Below are 19,886 nucleotides of genomic sequence, written 5' to 3' on the forward strand. Positions count from 1 at the left end.
ATGATCCAGCTGTGGGAATCCTTAGATCTATAATTAAGGAGAAATTATACTTCTTTAATAAATATTAGCTCCCTCTGCTTGCTTCCTTATTTTTTCTGAACTAGTCTTAGGCTTATTTGAAAGCTGAGAGTTAGTTCATTAAGCACTGTTTTTATGCTGTTTGAGGAGACAGGAGACGAAAAAGAAGACTTGTAGGAGGGACTCCAGAAAGCTGCAGAGGATAGATATTTTCCTTGAAATGGTAAAAATAAGGTTATTATTTTTCAGACATTTTCCCATGGTTTCTAGGCTTTGTACAGCATATTGGTCATAACTAAACTGAGAGAAACACAAAGGACAGTAATTATGCTGTACATTTACAATATGTGGTAACAGTGTATTTAATTTCCAGAAAAAGCAAGATTTTGGTTGATGGCATTTTTTCCCTTTTTATCCGCCCCTCCCCCCCCCATGGTTTTTCAAGACAGGGTTTCTCTGTGTAGCCTTGGCTTTCCTAGACTCACTTCGTATACCCGGCTGGCCTCAAACTCACAGCAACCTGCCTGCCTCTGCATCCTGAGCGCTGGGATTAAAGGCATGCGCCACCACACCCAGCATCAATGGCAATTTTCTATGGTGTACCAATCCACTTTGTCCAACGTAAATCTGATACTCCTACTTTTTATTCACAGGTGTGCAGTTCAGCTTCCACACTTTTCATTTAGAAGACCATCATGACTATTTGCTCATCACGGAGAATGGTAGCTTTACGCAACCGCTGGCACGCCTCACTGGTTCAGAACTTCCCTCGACAATCAATGCTGGTCTTTACGGGAACTTCAGGGCTCAGCTGCGCTTCATTTCAGACTTTTCAATATCATATGAAGGATTCAATATCACATTCTCTGGTGAGACAATAATGAGTTATGTGAACCATTGTAGGAAACCTAAAATAATTAAGTTCACAAAATTTTATTAACATGACAAACAAAAAAATGAGAAAATTGCACAAAAGATGAAACAGTTTTAAAGTAGATAAACAAAAGAAAAAAATATCCTTTCAGAAAAGTTGTAATGCATTGAAGATTGTCTGTAGCTACACATTATAAAACGTTAAAGAAACGGCAAATAAATAATTAACAAATGAATAAATAATCTAAAATATCATTGAAGTTACAACCATTTAATTTCTTTATCTTAAACTCATGTGGCATTATGATGGCCAAAACCATCTAAAATACTTACTGAAATTAAAGTGGATTTTTAATACATAAAAATAATGTGTGTGTGTGTGTGTGTGTGTGTGTGTGTATATATATATATATATATATATATATATATATATATATATATATATATACCATAAGTAACTATATATATAACTATATAATACTCTTTTGTGGTATTTCAGTTGAACTCAAAAAGAAAATGTAAATTAAACTAGTGAAATCTACCTAGTTTTATGTGTCTTATTAAGATATAGTGTCTGATCAAGATAAAAATAAACTTGCTTTTCTTATTTTGGAATATACTCTTTACCAGGAAGTAAGAATCAAAAAAGGCTTAATAAAAAGAAGACTTTCATACACAACAGCATTGTTTAAAGGCCAATAATATTGTTAGTCTAACTCCTGGCCTAAAGGCTCATGTGGGGTTGTCACTTTTTCTTTCATTAAAAGAGTAGAATAACCTTTTTTAATGGAAACAATTTATTCTAAGTTGTAGCCCGAATGTGAGGGAGAGGAATGCATCTTTCCCTGCACCTCCCATTGCAGCATCAGCACTTATGGTAAGCATGAAATCAAAGACTATCCTAGCTACACTCTACAGTGAGCCCTGACTGGCGTTGGACCTGTCCCTGTGGCCGGGAAGCTTATGTTATTGCACCATTTCAATTCCAACATGAATATCCTACAGATTTCTGGATTCCAGATTCCATTTGTAGTATGACCTGAGTTCCAAGAAAAGTTATTATTAGGCCAAGGAGCATAAACAAATCTAACTACCACATGAAGTCATACTTTCTAATTATAGTAAGATAAATATATAGTTAGTTCTCTATATAGAAACTAGGAAGTAAATTGTGTGCTGAATTGAAAACATTAAAATTATTACAAATAATGCACATACAATGATGCAAATATAATTCTATTCTACCATAAAGTTGTTACATGTGTTTATGTATACATATAAGTGCCAATGTTGTTCTTAAAATCATCATTTAACTATTTTATGATAATACTTAGCTACTAGTATAATTGCTGTAGTCTATGAATGAGTTTAAACAATTTAATCTAGCTATTTAAGATATAACCAAATAATTCCAGAAAAATTTAACATGAAAAAAAATTCTCATGTTTATTTTTACCATAATTACTGGTAGAAAAGAGCACTAGAAATATCTTTACGGAAGTTGTTTTTTATTAAGCTCCATATAAATTATAATGTTTCAGCAACTCTTCTTTTACACCTTGAAAATGCTTTAGTCATGCATTTTTACCACTTTCATTCATTGCCTGGGAATGGCTCCTCTATAAATCAACCAAGTAATCATTATCAGTGTGGGGGTACTTCATTCTTACATGAGCTTTTCCATCTGAAGATAGATGGTTTTCAGAATGTGGGTTAATTGAATGCCTGATACTAGAGTCACAAGAGCCATCACCATTTAAATTAAACTGGTTAAGTGAATTGTATTTTTTTCTTACTGATAATGATTTCATTTCAAATGTTACTTTTGTTTGAAGATACACATCTCTCATGTCATTACTATAATTCAAAACTCTGTGAAGTGGAAAAGATTTCTAATGCTAAAAATATATCAAGAGACAGACAGGTACATTTTCAGCTTATCATTCAGGTAACATTTTCCTATCCTCAATGAATTTCACACATGAAAATATTCTTAGTTATTAAATATCACACACACACACACACACACACACACACACACACACACACACACACACATGCTCCCTAGCATATTCCTGATTTTATACATAGTACAGCCAGTCCCAAAATATAAGAAATGTATATTTAAAATGATCCCTCATTTCTCCTTCCCTGGGTAATTTATTTAATCTTTACAGAGTATAACCTTGAGCCTTGTGAAGACCCTGGAATCCCTCAATATGGCAGCCGAGTTGGGTTCAGCTTTGGGGTTGGTGACACCCTGACCTTCTCATGCTCACTGGGTTACCGACTGGAAGGTTCTGCAGAGATCATCTGTCTTGGCGGTGGCCGGCGAGTGTGGAGTGCACCTCTGCCAAGGTGTGTGGGTACGTGGTCAGCTGCTTTCATTTGCTTGTATGTGTAGTCACTGTCCATGAAGTTGCATGATTACACACTTTTTTTCTTATAATCTGTTGAACTTCCACATTTATTTCATATTAGTTATTTCTGTTTTCTTTTCAACTTGGCAATATGGCGCACCCCAATTATTCTGCTTCTGCAGTCAAATGGCTGTGCTTCTCGACTTGTTCTCAGATAATAACAATAAAGAAGAAATTAGACAGATATGCAGTTATATGATAAATATATCGATGATCAATAGCTAACTAAATAAGATAAAGAAAATCACAAAACCTGAAATAATGCATGGATTTATTTCCTAAGAATTAAAGTTAATATGAAGATTTCTGAATGATCCCTTTTGTTCTGGGTTTATTTTAAGTCTCTATGTGTCTTATTTACATTCCTAATCTCTCTTTATTCTGATAACTAATTCACAACAAAGAAACTGGGGCTATCAGTTTGAGTATGAGGAAATGTTTCAGAAACTAAATTGTCCCATTATCAAATGGTCAAGCACTCAGAATCCACCACTGGACCATTTCCATAGAAGCACTCACATAGTGTGTTCCGACTGATGTTTCGAAAATATTTTTTAACTTGTAATTTACAGTAATAAAGAAAAGTTACAAGAAAAAAATGTGTCAATGATAGAATAGATAAAAGTTTTAAGGCCCCTATGACAATAGTTATTCATGTTATGACATAAATATTAGAAATAATTCAGATAGATAGATGGATAGAGAGATAGGGAGTATATAGCTTGGAGCAAATATAATTTTAAGTGGGTACTTTAGCAAAACAAGGGTCAAAAATAAGTAACTTATTATTATTATTTTCTAATTTTTATTTTCTAATTATTACTATTGTTTCTATTTAAAACATAAACTCTAAAGAAAAGAATAATCTCAGGCCACTGGACAGTCAATAATTATTAGTATTTATTGTTATAAAATAAAGAGACCAAAACTTTTATAAAGAATAGCTATAAAGATCACTTATATTTGGGCATAAATTAACATTCTTGAAGTTCAGTGTGATGAGTGTATGATATACTTCTTCACACATCAGATTCCCATTTAATCTCCACAGTGCCCAATAGTATGATTTCTCCCTTTTTTTCAGTAAAACTTGTACTATATATATTTAATAATATACTCAAGACCAAGTGGTAGGATAGAGCATGAGTTGTACAAAGCCAGGTGTCCTGAGCCCTTCCTTATGTAGCATCTAGGAAGGTCACAGAGAGCTACAAGAGTGTTACTGGCTCAGAAAAAAAAAAGTTTACAAAATAACAAGAAATTAAAATTTGTTATTAAAGTATTTCTCATTGTGTTTAGTTTAATCATATGTAAACTTCAATTGGAAAGATAAAAATTTATTTATACAAATTTAGAAAGGAAAATTTGCCATGAAACTCTTATATATAGCAACAAAAACAAAAGAGTTGTTCCTACTTTTGCACTGACTGAAATTTACAATTGATTCTGTTGACCTTGCTTATATTTCATTGCATGGAGTATTTAACATGGATTAGATGTTTTTAAAGTAATTCAGTAAAATTAATTGAACTTTTCTCTGCTAATTTGTTTATTCTTTATAATGAGTATGTTTTGTTTGCAATTCTAGATCCACATATGTATTTACATAAATCTCTCACTTTTTAGGATCACCATAGTTAGATTAAAAAACAGTTGATTTTATTTGACACTATTCATATCAACAGATGCCTTTGTTTACTTTATTTTCACACAGATAATAGAAAGGGGAGGGGCTAATTCTATAGTCTAGAGTGATCTAAAACTGATTGTATAGCTAGAGATTGTTTTAAACTTTTGTTAGTCCCGTGACTTAGCTTTCTGAGTATGGGAGACAAGAATGAACCATCACACAGATGTACAATCAGCAATGCTGCTTATTACGGATACTTCTCCCATTCAGTTATTTATACTTTTTACTTCCTATAAATCTACCACAGTTCATGTCTTTCATTAAAAAAAAATGAATGAATGAAAAGAAAACCAACAAACAAACAAGAAAAAAAACTACCAAACAACACCAAACTAAAGTGGCAAGCACAGGAAAAACACAGTGTGTTTTGTCTTGGACATCTACCCACTGGAGCCTAAGCTGGAGTGTGGTTAATAGATATACCCAGTGGATAGACACACTTTATTGGAGAAAATTGGTTTTCCCTCTCCCAGCAAATACAAATTGCAAATAGCTTCTCAGTTAGAGATGTGACTTTTTGTCCACTTCCCCTTCTCTGTGCTAGGATTGTATCTGGTTTGAACTCATGCCATCTTTTGAAACCAGGAAAATGTGTATGTTTTCACTCAGTGTCCAAATGAACTAGAATCTCAAGCCAGGCCAGCTTGCAAATAAACAAGGAGCTAATGATAGAACATGGTTTGTAAAGTAGATTAGCAAGTTCAACATGAGCAATGATTTATCTCTCAGCAAGTGCCAACCCATTTTTAAGAAGCCCATACATTTTGAAGTCATTTTAAAGATATTAATTCATTCATGCTCATCTCCAAATTTAACACATCTACTTCTGTTTCTAATTTCATGTGCCATTGATTTTTTTTTTTTTCTGACCTTGGACAAGAAACAACATCTTGCCTTAATCATGAGTCAACTGAGAAAAATGATCACTACATTTAAGCTGACATACTGTTCTCACATTTCTTACCTTTTAGATTACATATGATTTTTATTGATTTTTGTAGTTTAATAATAAACATTGGTAACAGAAAAAACAAGTGAATAACACACACTGGAACTTCATACTGTCTGTGTAACCATCTCTAAGAATGCTAACCTGATATATATATATATATATATATATATATATATATATATATATATTTAAAAAAAAATAAAGAAAAGACGGAAAAGATTTAAAAGAAAATCATTAAGCAATTACCTCTATTCCATCTCAAAATCCAAATTCTTCTCTGTATGTTAAATATGACTCACTTATGAATCCAACAATCAATGCAGCCATATGGACATGTACAAAGGAGATTTAAGGATTAAATATTTGAACTGATTATTGTTCTATCATTAATTAGCTGAATGAGTTTGGGAAAACGTCTCAATTTTCTGAGCTCTTTTTTGAAAAGAATTTTGGCAATATGTGCTCTATGTGAAACATATGGATCCAAAATAAAGGAGTAACTATGCTAAATAGACACAAAGCCTTGAGATAAAAAGCTGAAGTAATAAGATAGGCTTTTGTTTTGTTTTGTTTTGGTTTGGATTTTTTTGTTTTGTTTTGTTTTGTCTTCAAAGCCTAATCTAATTGCTGTGGTTGACAATAGGGCACTTTAAAGAACATCAAGGCTGATTGAGAAAAACACCATGAATATGTACTAGAAGACTCATTATTTAGAGTCTCCTCTAACCCCAGACTCCTCTTCTTCCACTCTCTCCAGATAACACTGCCTCAATGTATCAAACGGGAATTTCTTAGTTAAAAACTTCTGTTGTTATCTGGAGACAGTGTATAACCCAGTGTAGCTTCAAACAGTTCTGCTCCTACCTCAGACTCCTGAGCGCGAGGGTCAAAGGCAAGCATATGACACCATACTCTTGCTTGTCTTATTTATTCTAAATAGGTAAATTACCAACATCTGTCTCCATAAATCCTTCTTACTTATTCAAGTAAGGAAACACACTCCTAAACAAAATTAACCTCTCTCTCGGCACTTTGACTTACAGCCTTCAAATAATCCTACTGCCAAGCCTTTCCCTCTTGCTCTTGGAAGTTTGACATCCTCCTCCCCACATACAGTATTGCTTCCTCCTCCTGTGTCAACCAGAACTCTTGGTGGTCTTCAAGGTGAACGCTTCAGAGGAAGGTGACCGGTGGAACTTGGCGGTCTTCCCATTGCCTGAGCAAATGGTTTGGGCCACTGTATTAACAACAACAACAACAAAAGCTTCTAGACACACACACAGACACACACGCACACAAAGTACAAACAAAAATTGATGGAAAATCACTCTCTGTAAGTATATAAACAGATGAATGCCCCTATAAGTTTGTGAGAATAACTAGGGCTGGGTGCATTGGTTTCATAATATAAAATCTATAGATTATTTTATATTTCACCATCTAATTGTTTATTTAAAAAGAGTCTCTTATTCACTACTTCATAAAGAAATAAAAGAAATATGATTATTTTGTGTTAGAAAGTTTATCAGTAATGAGCAAAAGACTGACAACAGCCTAATTTTATGCTTCTTAAATGTGGTATTTTCAGCAATACTTTTGGTTAATGTGCCATTCTGAAACCAGAAGAGTACTACTTTCTCTTATTATTAACATTTTTCTTTATTTTTAAGACATAAATAGCAGTTATAGCAGAGCTGTAGACCATGAGTGAGCAAACATTGTCTTATGAAGCTAGAAGGTACTAAATAGATAAAGCATCACTGCCACATGGCTTAAGGAATGACGATTGGACCCTGATGTTGGAATGGCATATAAGTAATTGATCATATATTAATGAAATGATATAGCAGTATTTTAAAAATAACATATTTGCTTATAAAACTAAGCAACAGATCTAATGTTACTATGGAACCATAACTTCCTAATATCTGTACCAGATTTAACAAGTCCACAAAGCACCCTTCAATATAGAATTCATGCTAAAACTTTCTAAAGAAAAGGAAAGAATAATATAATAATTTCATACACATTTTATCCTGGAATTTGGTTGTTAATGTAGCATATAATTTATTACCAAGAACATAGATTTACCATAATTTTGAAAATGTATAATTGTCCCAGGCCTGGAGAGATTGCTCAGGCATTAAACGCTATGCTCACATCCAAATTGTCTCGCTGTCTGTCTCTCTCTGCCTCTTTCTCTCTTCTCTTGTGTGGATATACATGAGGGAGAGTGTATGTATGAGAGAGCAGTTTATGGATGACCTAATTCGCAAACATTTCCAACTCTCTCTGTATATCCAGACCTTTTCTAAGAGGAGTCTCCATTTCTAGCTTTCAACTGGTCCTCTCCATATGGACATCCTCCCACAGGCACACTGATTTCACTGTGCCAACACAGAATGCTTTATCTCTTCAGCCTTAACCTCAATTATAGAATCATTCTGATCCAATCATCCAAGCTAGAAATGATGTGATCTTTCTCTCCTTCCTCCATTTAATTCTCTTTAATATGAGTCATCTGTGAGACTTGCCATATAAAACTACTGTTCACGTACATCATTTTCATTCTCATCAACATTATCTTTACCAGTTCTTTTTTGTTTCACAAATACTATTAAACAACATGTCATAATGAATGCTAAGCATTGTGCAATATATAAAATGTATATTTATATATATTATGCAATTACGTAGTGCTTTATGTATTCATGTTGCATATAATATAGGAAGATAGTATCTTCCTATCTTATAAAGTAAGTATATTATTTGTACAACTTGTTTGTTGTTTAATTGAAAGCCCTGATCTTTATATTCTACCAGTAATGACCCAGGAGCCAGATGCTGTGGTGAAAAACCTGCTAACTCAGAGAGGCAGAGAAAGCGACCCAGATTACTTACTAGCCTGGAAGAAAAGGCCAAAGGCTTGCTAGCTCAAAGCCTAAAGGCCAAAGGCCAAAGAGCTGAGGAGCTCAAGAGGTAGAGAGCTAAGAGCCAAGCTAAAATCCAAAGCATAAGAAGCACCAAAGCCTCCTCCTACTTCTACAGGGTGTCTTAAATACTCCTCAATCCAAAATCCCTCCTACTCTTTAATCCCTATAAACTGGTTTCTTTCTCTGCCTCTTAAAGTAGTGCTAACTTTATTAGATCTATGGACAGATAGATCTTGGATTAAAGGTGTGGGCTAGGACTGAATCACATCTTAAACACCTGTTTACAATAAACGAAAAGTTCTTGGATTAAAGGTGTGTTAGGGTTCAACCATAAGAAATGGGAATTTACAGATCAATCTCAGGGATCACAAAGGGATCAAAGATTGGTTTTACTGTTCACAATCTCCTGGATCACAAATATACTGCCACACTTATTAAATTCTTAAAACATCTTTTTTGTGATGCTGTCAAGAGTCACATTATTTTTTGCTAGGAAACAATAATCTAACACATGCTGGGATACTTGCAGGAGTACAGTTTCTTTCCCAGTAGGTTTGGGATTGGTTTTTTGTGAATTCGGTGTTTTTATGGTCTCAGAAGCTGCATTCAAGAGGGACTGACTCTGACATGAACTCTGGTGCTCCATATTTGACCACCTCCCCTTGGTGGAGAGGCCTGGTGGCACTCAAAGAAAGAATAAGCAGGCAACCAAGATGAGACTTGATAACCTATGACCATATAGTGTGGGAGGAGGTCCTCCTCGGTCATAAACCTACAAGAGGGGAATAGGGTGAAAGAGGGAGGGAGGAACGGGAGGATACAAGTGATGGGATAACAATTTAGTTGTAATCTGAATAAGTTAATTAAATAAAAAATAAATAAAAATAAAACAAACAAATGAAAAAAGCGGTTGTCCAGGAGTAAGCTCTCTGCTGAAGTTCAGCGCCCTCCCCTAAACTCACATATTTGGTTTTTTTTATTAATTTATTCATATTACATCTCGATTGTTAGCCCTTCCCCTGTTTCCTCCCATTCTTCCCTCCCTCCCATTTATCTCCTTCTCCCCTCCCCTATGTATGTGACTGAAGGAGACCTCCTCCCCCTATATATGCTCTTAGAATATCAAGTCTCTTCTTGGTAACTTGCTATCCTTCCTCTGAGTGCCAACAGGTCTCCCCATCCACGGGACATGGTCAGAAAAGGGGCACCAGAGTTCATGTGAGAGTCAGATCTCACTCTCCACTCAATGGTGGAGAATATCCTGTTCGTCGGCTAGGTCTTGGTAGGGGTTCGAAGCTTACTGCCTATATTCTCCTTGACTGGTGCCTTAGTTTGAGGAGGACCCCAGGATCCAGATCTGCCTGTGATAAAGTTCTTCTTGTAGGTTTCCAGGACCCTGTGGGTCCTACTATTTCCCCTTTCTTCCATGCTACTCTTGCCTAAAGTCTCAATCGGATGTCCTCTCCTCTGACCCATTTTCTTGGTAAGTAAAGATTTTCATAGTATGTGTTCCTTGGACTAGTGTTTTGATATAAGTGAGTATATACCGTTTGTCTCTTTTTGCTTCTGGGTGAACTCACTCATTATGATAATTTCTAGATCAATCCATTTGTCCACAAATTTCGGGAATTCCTCATTTTTAATAGCTGAGTAGTATTCCATCGTGTAAATATACCACAGTTTCTTATTCCATTCTTCTACTGAGGGACACTTAGGCTGTTTCCATGTTCTGGCTATTATGTATAAAGCAGCTATGAACATGGTTGAGCATATGTCCTTGTTATGTGGTAGGGCATTTTCTGGGTATACTCCAAGGAATGGGATGGCTGGGTCTTGAGGAAGTCCTATTCCCATTTTTCTGAGAAAGCGCCAGATAGCTTTCCAAAGTGGTTGTACTAGTTTGCATTCCCACCAGCAATGAAAGAGTGTTCCTCTCCACATCCTCGCCAACATGTGGTGTCATTTGAGTTTTTTATCTTAGCCATTCTGATGGGTGTAAGATGGAATCTCAGTGTCGTTTTGATTTGCATTTCTCTGATGACTAACAAGGACGAGCATTTCTTTAAGTGTTTCTCGGCCATTTGATATTTCTCTGTTGAGAATTCTCTGTTAAGTTCCAAGCCCCATTTCTCAATTGGGTTGTTTGGTTTTGTGGTGTTTAATTTCTTGAGTTCTTTATATATTTTGGATATTAAACCTTTGTCAGATGAAGGGTTTGTGAAGATCTTTTTCCATTCTGTAGGCTGTCACTTTGTTCTCTTGACAGTGTCTCCTGCCTTACAGAAGCTTCTCAGCCTCATGAGGTCCCATTTATTAATTGTTGACATTAAGGCCTGGGCTGTTGGTGTGCTGTTCAGGAAGTTGTTTCCTGTGCCTATGTGTCCCAGGCTCTTCCCCACTTTTTCCTCTAACTGAATTAATGTCTCTGGTTTTAAGTTGAGGTCTTTAATCCACTTGGACTTGAGTTTTGTGCATGATGACAATTAAGGTTCTAATTGCATTTTTCTACATGTAGACATCCAGTTAGACCAGCACCATTTGTTGAAGATGCTATCCTTTTTCCGTTGAATAGATTTGGCTTCTTTGTCAAAAATCAAGTGAGCAAATGTGTGTGGATTCATCTCTGGGTCTTCAATTCGATTCCATTGATCCACCAGTCTATTGCTTTGCCAGTACCATGCTGTTTTAATTACTGTTGCTCTGTAGTACAGCTTGAGATCAGGTATGGAGATTCCTCTGGAGGATCTTTTGTTGTATAGGATTGTTTTTGCTATTCTGGGTTTTTTATTTCTCCATATGAATTTGAGAATTGATCTTTCAATATCTTCAAAATATTTTGTAGGTATTTTGATAGGGATTGTGTTGAATCTGTAAATTGCTTTTGGTAGGATGGCCATTTTTACTATGTTGATTCTCCCGATCTACGAACGAGGTAAAGCCCTCCATCTTCTGATGCCATCTTCAATCTCTTTCTTCAGAGGTTTGAAGTTTTTTTCGAATAAGTCCTTCACTTGCTTGGTTAGAGTTACTCCTAGATATTTTATATTGTTTGTGGCTATCGTGGAGGGAGTAGTTTTCTTAATTTCTTCCTCTGCCTGACTTTTTTGAGTTTATTTTGTATCCTGCCAATTTTCTGAAGCTGTTTATCAGCTGTAAAAGTTCTCTGGTGGAATTTTTTGTGTCACTTATATACACTATCATATCTGCAAATAAGGATAATCTGACTTCTTCCTTTCCCATTTGTATCCCCTTGATCTCCGTTTGCTGTCTTATTGCTCTGGCTAGGACTTCAAGAACTATATTGAAGAGATATGGGGACAGAGGGCAGCCTTGTCTGGTTCCCGATTTTAGAGGGATTTCCTTGAGTATCTCTCCATTTAATTTAATGTTGGCTGTTGGTTTGCTGTATATGGCCTTTATTATGTTTAGATAAGTGCCTTGTATTCCCGATCTCTCCAGAACTTTGAACGTAAATGGGTGTTGGATTTTGTCAAATGCTTTTTCTGCATCTAAAGAGATGATCATGTGGTTTTTCTCTTTCAGTTTGTTTATATGGTGGATTACATTGATGGATTTCCATATGTTAAACCATCCCTGCATGCCTGGAATGAATCCTACCTGGTCATGGTGAATGATGTCTTTGATATGCTGTTGTATTCGCTTTGTGAGAATTTTGTTGAGTATTTTTGCATCAATGTTCATAAGAGAAATTGGTCTGAAATTCTTTTTTTTTGTTGTTGGATCTTTGTGAGGTTTAGGTATCAATGTGACTGTGGCCTCATAGAATGAATTTGGTAATATTCCGTCCATTTCTATCTTTCGGAATAGCTTGAATAGTATCGGTATTAGCTCCTCTTTGAAGGTCTGGTAGAATTCTGCACTGAAACCATCTGGCCTGGGCTTTTTTTGGTTGGGAGACTATCAATGGTTGCTTCTATTTCTATAGGCGAAATAGGGCAATTTAATTTGTTTATCTGATCTTGGTTCAATTTCAGCAAATGGAATCGGTCGAGAAATTTGTCCATTTCCCTTGAATTTTCGAATTTTGTGGCATAAATGCCTTTAAAGTAGGTTCTTATGATTGTTTGTCTTTCTTCGGTGTCTGTTGTTATGTCTCCCTTTTCATTTCTGATTTTGTTTATTTGGATAGTGTTTCTCTGTCTTTTAGTTAGATTGGCTAACGGTTTGTCTATCTTGTTAATTTTCTCAAAGAACCAGCTCTTGGTTTTGTTGATTCTTTGGATTGTTCTCTTTGTTTCTAATTTATTCATTTCAGCCCCAAGTTTGATTATTTCTAGGCATCTACTCCTCCTGGGTGTTTCTGCTTCTTTTTTTTCTAGAGCTTCCAGATTTGTTGTTAAGTTGTTTATGTGGGATGATTCCATTTTATTTTTAAAGGTACTTAATGCTATGAATTTTCCTCTTAGCACTGCTTTCAATGTGTCCCACAAATTTGGGTATGTTGTTCCATCATTTTCATTGAAATTCAGGAAGTCTTTTATTTCTTCCTTTATTTCTTCCGTGACCCATGAGTCATTAAGTAGAAAGTTGTTTAGTTTCCACGTGTTAGTATGCTTTTTGTTATTTCTGTTGCTGTTGAAGTCCAGCCTTAGACCGTGGTGATCTGATAAGATACAAGGTATTATTTCAATCTTCTTGTATCTGTTGAGGTTTGCTTCATGACCAACTATGTGATCAATTTTAGAGAATGTTCCATGGGGTGCTGAGAAAAAGGTATACTCCTTAGCTTTTGGGTGGAAAGTTCTGTAGCTATCTGTTAGATCCATTTGCTTCATGACATTGGTTAATGAGGTTATTTCCCGGCTTAGTTTTTGAATCAAAGACCTATCCTTGAGTGAAAGTGGGGTGTTGAAATCTCCCACTATTAATGTGTGGGTATCGATGAGTGGGGCAAGCTTGTTAATAGGTCTTTTACAAGTGTGGGAGCCCTTGTATTCGGAGCGTATATGTTCAAAATTGTGATGTCTTCTTGGTTGACTTTACCTTTGACGAGTACGAAGTGTCCATCCTCATCTTTTTTGATTAATTTTGGTTGAAAGTCTATTTTATTAGATATTAGAATGGCTACTCCAGCTTGTTTCTTGTGACCATTTGCTTGGAATATTTTTCCCCAACCTTTTACTCTGAGACAATGTCTGCCCTTGTGGTTGAGGTGTGTTTCTTGAATGCTGAAGAATGTTGGGTCATGTTTATGCATCTACTCCGTTAGTCTGTGTCTTTTTATTGGAGAATTGAGACCATTGACGTTGAGAGATATTAATGACCAGTGATTGGTAAGTCCCTTCATTTTTGGTATTTGGAACAGTCAAGATTTTGTGAGGTTGTGATTTTGCAATGTTATTGTTACCTATTTCCTATGTAGTTATGGTTGTAGTTTGACCAGTTGGCGTGGAGTTTTCCTTCTAGTAACTTCTGTAAAGCCGGATTTGTGGCTAGGTACTGTTTGAATTTGTTTTTGTCATGGAATATCTTGTCTTCTATGTCAATGGTTATTGATAATTTTGCTGGATATAGTAGTCTTGCCTGGTATCTGTGTTCTCTTAGGGTTTGCAGCACCTCGGTCCAGGACCTTCTGGCTTTCATGGTCTCTGCTGAGAAGTCAGAAGTAATTCTGATAGGTTTGCCTTCATATATTACTCGGCCTTTTTCTCTTGCCACTTTCAATATTTATTCCTTGTTCTGTATATTTTGTGTTGTTATTATTATGTGGCGGGAAGATTTTCTTTTCAGGTCTATTCTATTTGGTGTTCTGTAGGCCTCTTTTATGCTCGTATGCATCTCCTTCTTCAAATTGGGGAAATTTTCTTCCATTATCTGATTAAAGATATGTTCTGGGCTGTGGAGTCGGCTAGCATCCTTTTCCTCTATCCCAATTATTCTCAAGTTTCGTCTTTTCATAATGTCTTTTAATTCTTGTATGGTCTGTGTCAAGAATTTTTCCAATTTAGCATTTCCCTGAATGGTTGTTTCCAGTTCTGCAATTGTATCTTCAAGTCTCCATATTCATTCTTCCATTTCTTGCAATCTGTTAGATAAGGCCACCTCTGAGATGCTTGCTTTCTTCTTTGCAGACTCTTGATCACATTTTTCTTCTGTGTGTTCCTGCATCATAGCTTCCATTTTTATCTTAATGTCTTGGACTGTTTTAATGATTTCCATCATCTGGTTATTTGTATTTTTCTGAAATTCTTCAAGTGCCTCTTTATATGACTCTTTTAATTCTTCAGCCCTCTTGTTTGCCTCCTCCTGCATTTGTTTACATATTTTATTTGTTTCTTCCATTATCATCTTCTTTACTAAGGACTTGAGGTCATTTTCTTGCCTATCCATTGCTGTTAGGTTCTCTAGGTTGTTTTCATTGGGAATGTTGGGATCCGGAGATGCCAAACTGTTTTGGTTTTTAATAGCATTCTTTCGCTGTCCTCTTGTCATTTTGATGGCTCTGATGTTGGAAGGTATTTTGTAGTGACCTTCGCTGGTTGAGAGTGGTTAATTGATGACTGATTATTGGTCAGGTGCTCTTGCCTATGGGAATCAGGGCATACTTTTGTGGAACAGGTAGTGATTCGGTTTCACTCCTGATGATTTTCCTCTGCCCCCTGGGCTCCAGGCTGAGCCAGCCAAAGTAGATATCTGTTTGGACTTTACTGCTGTAATTCAGATCAGCAGTCTTGGGACCTAGAATAAGGTCTGCAGACAAACGTTCTGGCTGAGTAGGTTGATCCCAGCTGCCTGTCCTTCCTGTGGCTTTGTAGTCAAGACCCCAGGTAGATCAGATCTTCTGGGGATGTAGCTGTCTTTTAGCTCTGCCTCTATACCCTGTAGCAGTGCCCAACTTTTCCCAGTACTATATGCCTGGAGGGACCAAGGTCGCTCTTGGTCAGCAATTAGGCACTGCAAGCAAGACCCTCTTTTCATCTCCCGATAATGTGAGAGTGCCTGCCTTGCTCAAGCCAGGATCTTCAGCTGGGTTCTCTCATTCAGGGAGTAGGGAGTGCAGGGCCAGGGCCTTGTGGCTGGGCGTTTAGTAAAACTAGCCTTGCAGAGCTCTGGCGGTCTCCCACGGGACCAGATTTTCCCGCCAGGCTATGATGGTTCCCTCACACTCTAGGACAGCAATTAGACACTGCAAACATGACCCATCCACGTCTTGTCTCCCGATAATGTGAGAGTGCCTGCCTTCCTTGGGCCAGGATCTCCAGCAGGGCTCTCTCGTTCGGGGAGCGGGGAGCATAGGACCAGTGCCTTGTGGCTGGGTAGAAACAATAGGGTTGCAGAGCTCTGGCGGAAGCCTGTGGAACCAGGTCTTCCCGCAGGGCTAATAAGTTCAGCTATAGCTCTAGGCAAGACCCACATCTCCCGATGGATCTGTGGAAGCAGTTCAAGCTGATTTCTCACTGCCGCTGTTTGCAGGCTCAGTCCGCTGTGATTGGTGTTAGGTTTGGCCCCGGATGGCCAGCGAGCTGCAGTCCCACTTTAGCTGTCTCTCTTGGGTCCCGCCGCCTTTGTTTCCACTCGGCCTAGGCGGGTGACCTCTGCAGTTTGGAGTGGTGTGGAAGGAGGAATCCTAGGGCAGATTCACCCTCTTCACTGAGACTCCTCTGGCTGGGGACCCTGGAAAATCCCCTCCCCAAACCACGAGTCTGTGCTTTATATACAGGCTGCGGTTTGCATGTGGATTCCGTTTCAGAGTTTGGGGAGTGCGTTTAGCACCTCCGGGATGTTGCTTGTCCCAGGGGGGTAGGCCCCATGTTTGGTCTGCGGTTTGGGGCCCCACTCACCTACAATTCTCAAAGTCCAGCAATCTGTTGCTCCACTTATGTCTCTGGTCTCCTCGGGGTAGATCAGGTACGTGGCTTAATGGTCGGCGCCATCTTGGAATCAACTCACACATTTGTTTGGAAGTAATCAGCTCTGAATAGTTCTGGAAACCAAGAGCCTCATTCTTTGCTTAGCCTCATCTACACTCCCTTACCTTTTGGACCTCCTAATAAGGCTGTCTACTTCATCAATATGGCAAGGAGTGTTCTCTGGTGACCCTCCTAGAAAGATGAAATTTTATACTATATAACCACAGACTCACAGATAGTAACAAGAAGCAAACCTCAGGAGGGGCTACACTAACCCACGCAGATGAAGAGACGAGTACCATGAGAGTTCACTTAAATTATAACCTATCATCTCTAAAAATTCCAAAGATTTGTCTACAGGCTTATTAAACACAAAATAACAAAATTTATCTAGTGCCTACTAGATAATTTAACACTCTTACATCAATAGTTGTCATTAGTGTTTTATATTACTATTCTTTTATTTACTTGTATGTATTCTGAAATACACTGTATACCATTTCGTTCCCAAACACGCCACACATGCTCTTTAGATCACAATGTGAAATCTCTTTACAGTCTATGGTGACATATACATATAAACAATCAAATTATTACCTTGAGAAATATCTGCTTAAAAACACAATTACTAAACACTGACAGGACTGTTCATTGGCTAGAACACACTGAATTATAGTCAGTTGCATTCCAAAGTCTTCATGTTGACTGTGTTATCTAACATTATCTACCTTATTCCTTTAATAGTACGCAAATCTACTATTCATTCTTGAGTTGTTGTTGGTTTTTTTTCCCCCTTCTAAAATTGATTGGTGGAAAGAGAAATAAACCTCCCTCCCCCAATACTAGTTTGTTTATGCCACTCTCCTGCTTGACATTTTTCCTTTGTTTGTCCACTTCCCCGAAAATGAATTCTGAATGTATGTCTTATTCTTCATCCTCACCTTCTAATTCAGGCCCACTCCTCTAAACTCACCTTCATTACCCAAGCTGATACGCTCTACTTGACCTCCCAGGAGTGCACTTAGATGTCCATGCAGTTCTCCTGGGCCTTTCTATATTTTCCATTTCCTAATATCTCATCAGCCAGCACTGAATTGCTCCTTTATCGACAAAATGTTTAGCATATAGAAAGCTTTCGGTAAATTTGTTGAGTTGATAAAGATATCTGAATGTATAGCACAGATAAAATGTCTTTTCTTTCATAGTTTCCACTTGCAAGTTTTCATTTACACACAAACATAAAGGTGTGTATTCCTGAGAAAAACAGGGTCATTGTGACCTCATACCAATGCAGGGTGACAAATGCCACTGGGCCACAGCTTTCTTACTTTTGCTTGTCCTAAGACGCATTTCTGTTATTATTACTATCATTATTATTATTATTATTATTATTATTATTATTATTATTATTATTATTAACAACCCACAGCCCAACTCTAATAATAAACAAAACAAGCAAACAGCAATGAAACCAATGAAAATATGGCTACAAATGGCACTATAATAATAATAGAAACAAAAATAAATGTGTAAAATTGGAATATGATAAATAGATACATTTTATACCTACATATGGAATAAACATTTCCCCAATGTGAGTAAAGATCAACCAGATGCAAGGGTAATTTAAGTTTTAGCAATGAATTAAAAGTAATTTTACTTGAGGGAAACCTAGGACCCAGAAGAGCAGGAAGAAGTAGGACATGGTTCTAATTGGTGGAATTTCACTGAGGGCAATGCTCTTAAATACTTCTTATTCCCTTAGGATTTGTAAACAGCTGAACTTGTAGTAAGCCATTCAAACCCTAGCCAACCCATTCAAAGTATTCCTCTAAAGGAAATTATTTTACTGTAGCTTCTCCGTGAACACGGCTTGTTTTTCTCCATAGCTGTGAGCTTCTGTAAAGTTCAGGACATATGTTAGTTACCTTTCTCTCTCCCATGTGTCGCTTTGGACTTTGGCATCACCACAGTTGCTCCCTCAGAGCATAAGGCTGTATGAGGCTACATTGCCATGGGATTCTCATGAACCAAGTTAGTTTTGTATAACTTAAATGTGGTATAGCTGCATGATTACTCTGAGGGAAGTGTCCACTGAAGTTTTCATCTGTGTTTTGAGAGCCTTGGCTGTGTAGGGGCATTTGTTTGTTTGTTTGTAATTTGGCAAAAAATTAAAATAGCAGATTCAAACAGAAAATCTCATTTTCTACCCATGTCTTTGGGCTCGGATTATACATCTTCTTGCAAGTTAGAAAAAAACAATCTCTTTAGTGAAAGGTAAGACAAAGATGGGTTAGGTTGGGGTGATACACACAAGGTAATGACTTCTTTTTAGGGAACCTTGAGTTTTCAAAATAAGACTAGCGTAAAAATGCAGGCACATGCTTGAGGGTTCTGTCCAGAAACAACTTCAATAGCGGGAATGTTATACCATAAACAACTCTGGGACTTCATTCTGGAGTGGGAACATGCCCAAGTTCAAAAACACTTAATATTTTTCTTCAGCCATGTATCAAAGAAAGTAAAGAAATTAGAAAACACAGAACCCAAAATCTATATGGAGTTTTTAGAGAAATGAATGTGTGTTGTTTATCTCCACTGTCATCCCACAACAACACTGAATCTCAGCTTAGATTGTTTCACCTTACTAGGAGGTTTCTCAAAAGTCTCTGGTAGATATCAGTACGAAGTAAATTTTAACCTACAGGAATAAAAAGGGTAATATTTGTATCTGTTTTCCAACTGCTAACTATTCTTTTGTAAAATATAAGTAAGTACACAGAGAGGTCAATAGTTCTTTTCCAGTTGGATATACTCATATTAGCTTTATTTCAAAAATCTGTTGTATATAAACATGCACTATGACAAATTAATGATCTGGACGGATGACGTAGTGATTAAAAGAACACTATACTCTTATAAAGGACATGAGTTTATTTTCCTCCACCCATATCAGGTAGCTCTGAAACACCTATACCTCCGGCTCTCAGGAACTTGGTGCCCCCTATTTCGGATGCTGAAGGCACCTGTACACACATTCAGCTCCACACAAACATTCACATAACGTAAAATATAAGTTAAAATAAAAACTTTAAATATGCCAGTTAGTCTTCATGTATTCTGAAGCTG

The 19,886-nt window shown here is 36.9% G+C and overlaps 1 protein-coding gene across 2 annotated transcripts in view; it reads left to right on the plus strand.

Moving 5' to 3' along the window:
• Positions 1-19,886, plus strand: part of Csmd3 (CUB and Sushi multiple domains 3) — a 1,090,370-nt gene that overhangs the window by 701,789 nt on the left and 368,695 nt on the right. For both annotated transcript variants that reach the window (XM_051159708.1, XM_051159709.1), the window contains 2 exons: positions 672-887; positions 3,069-3,257. In XM_051159708.1, the coding sequence (XP_051015665.1) occupies positions 672-887; positions 3,069-3,257 (405 nt within the window). The remainder of the gene's footprint in view (positions 1-671; positions 888-3,068; positions 3,258-19,886) is intronic.

Source organism: Acomys russatus, chromosome 17 (assembly GCF_903995435.1).
Source record: "Acomys russatus chromosome 17, mAcoRus1.1, whole genome shotgun sequence".
Classification (NCBI taxonomy): domain Eukaryota; kingdom Metazoa; phylum Chordata; class Mammalia; order Rodentia; family Muridae; genus Acomys; species Acomys russatus.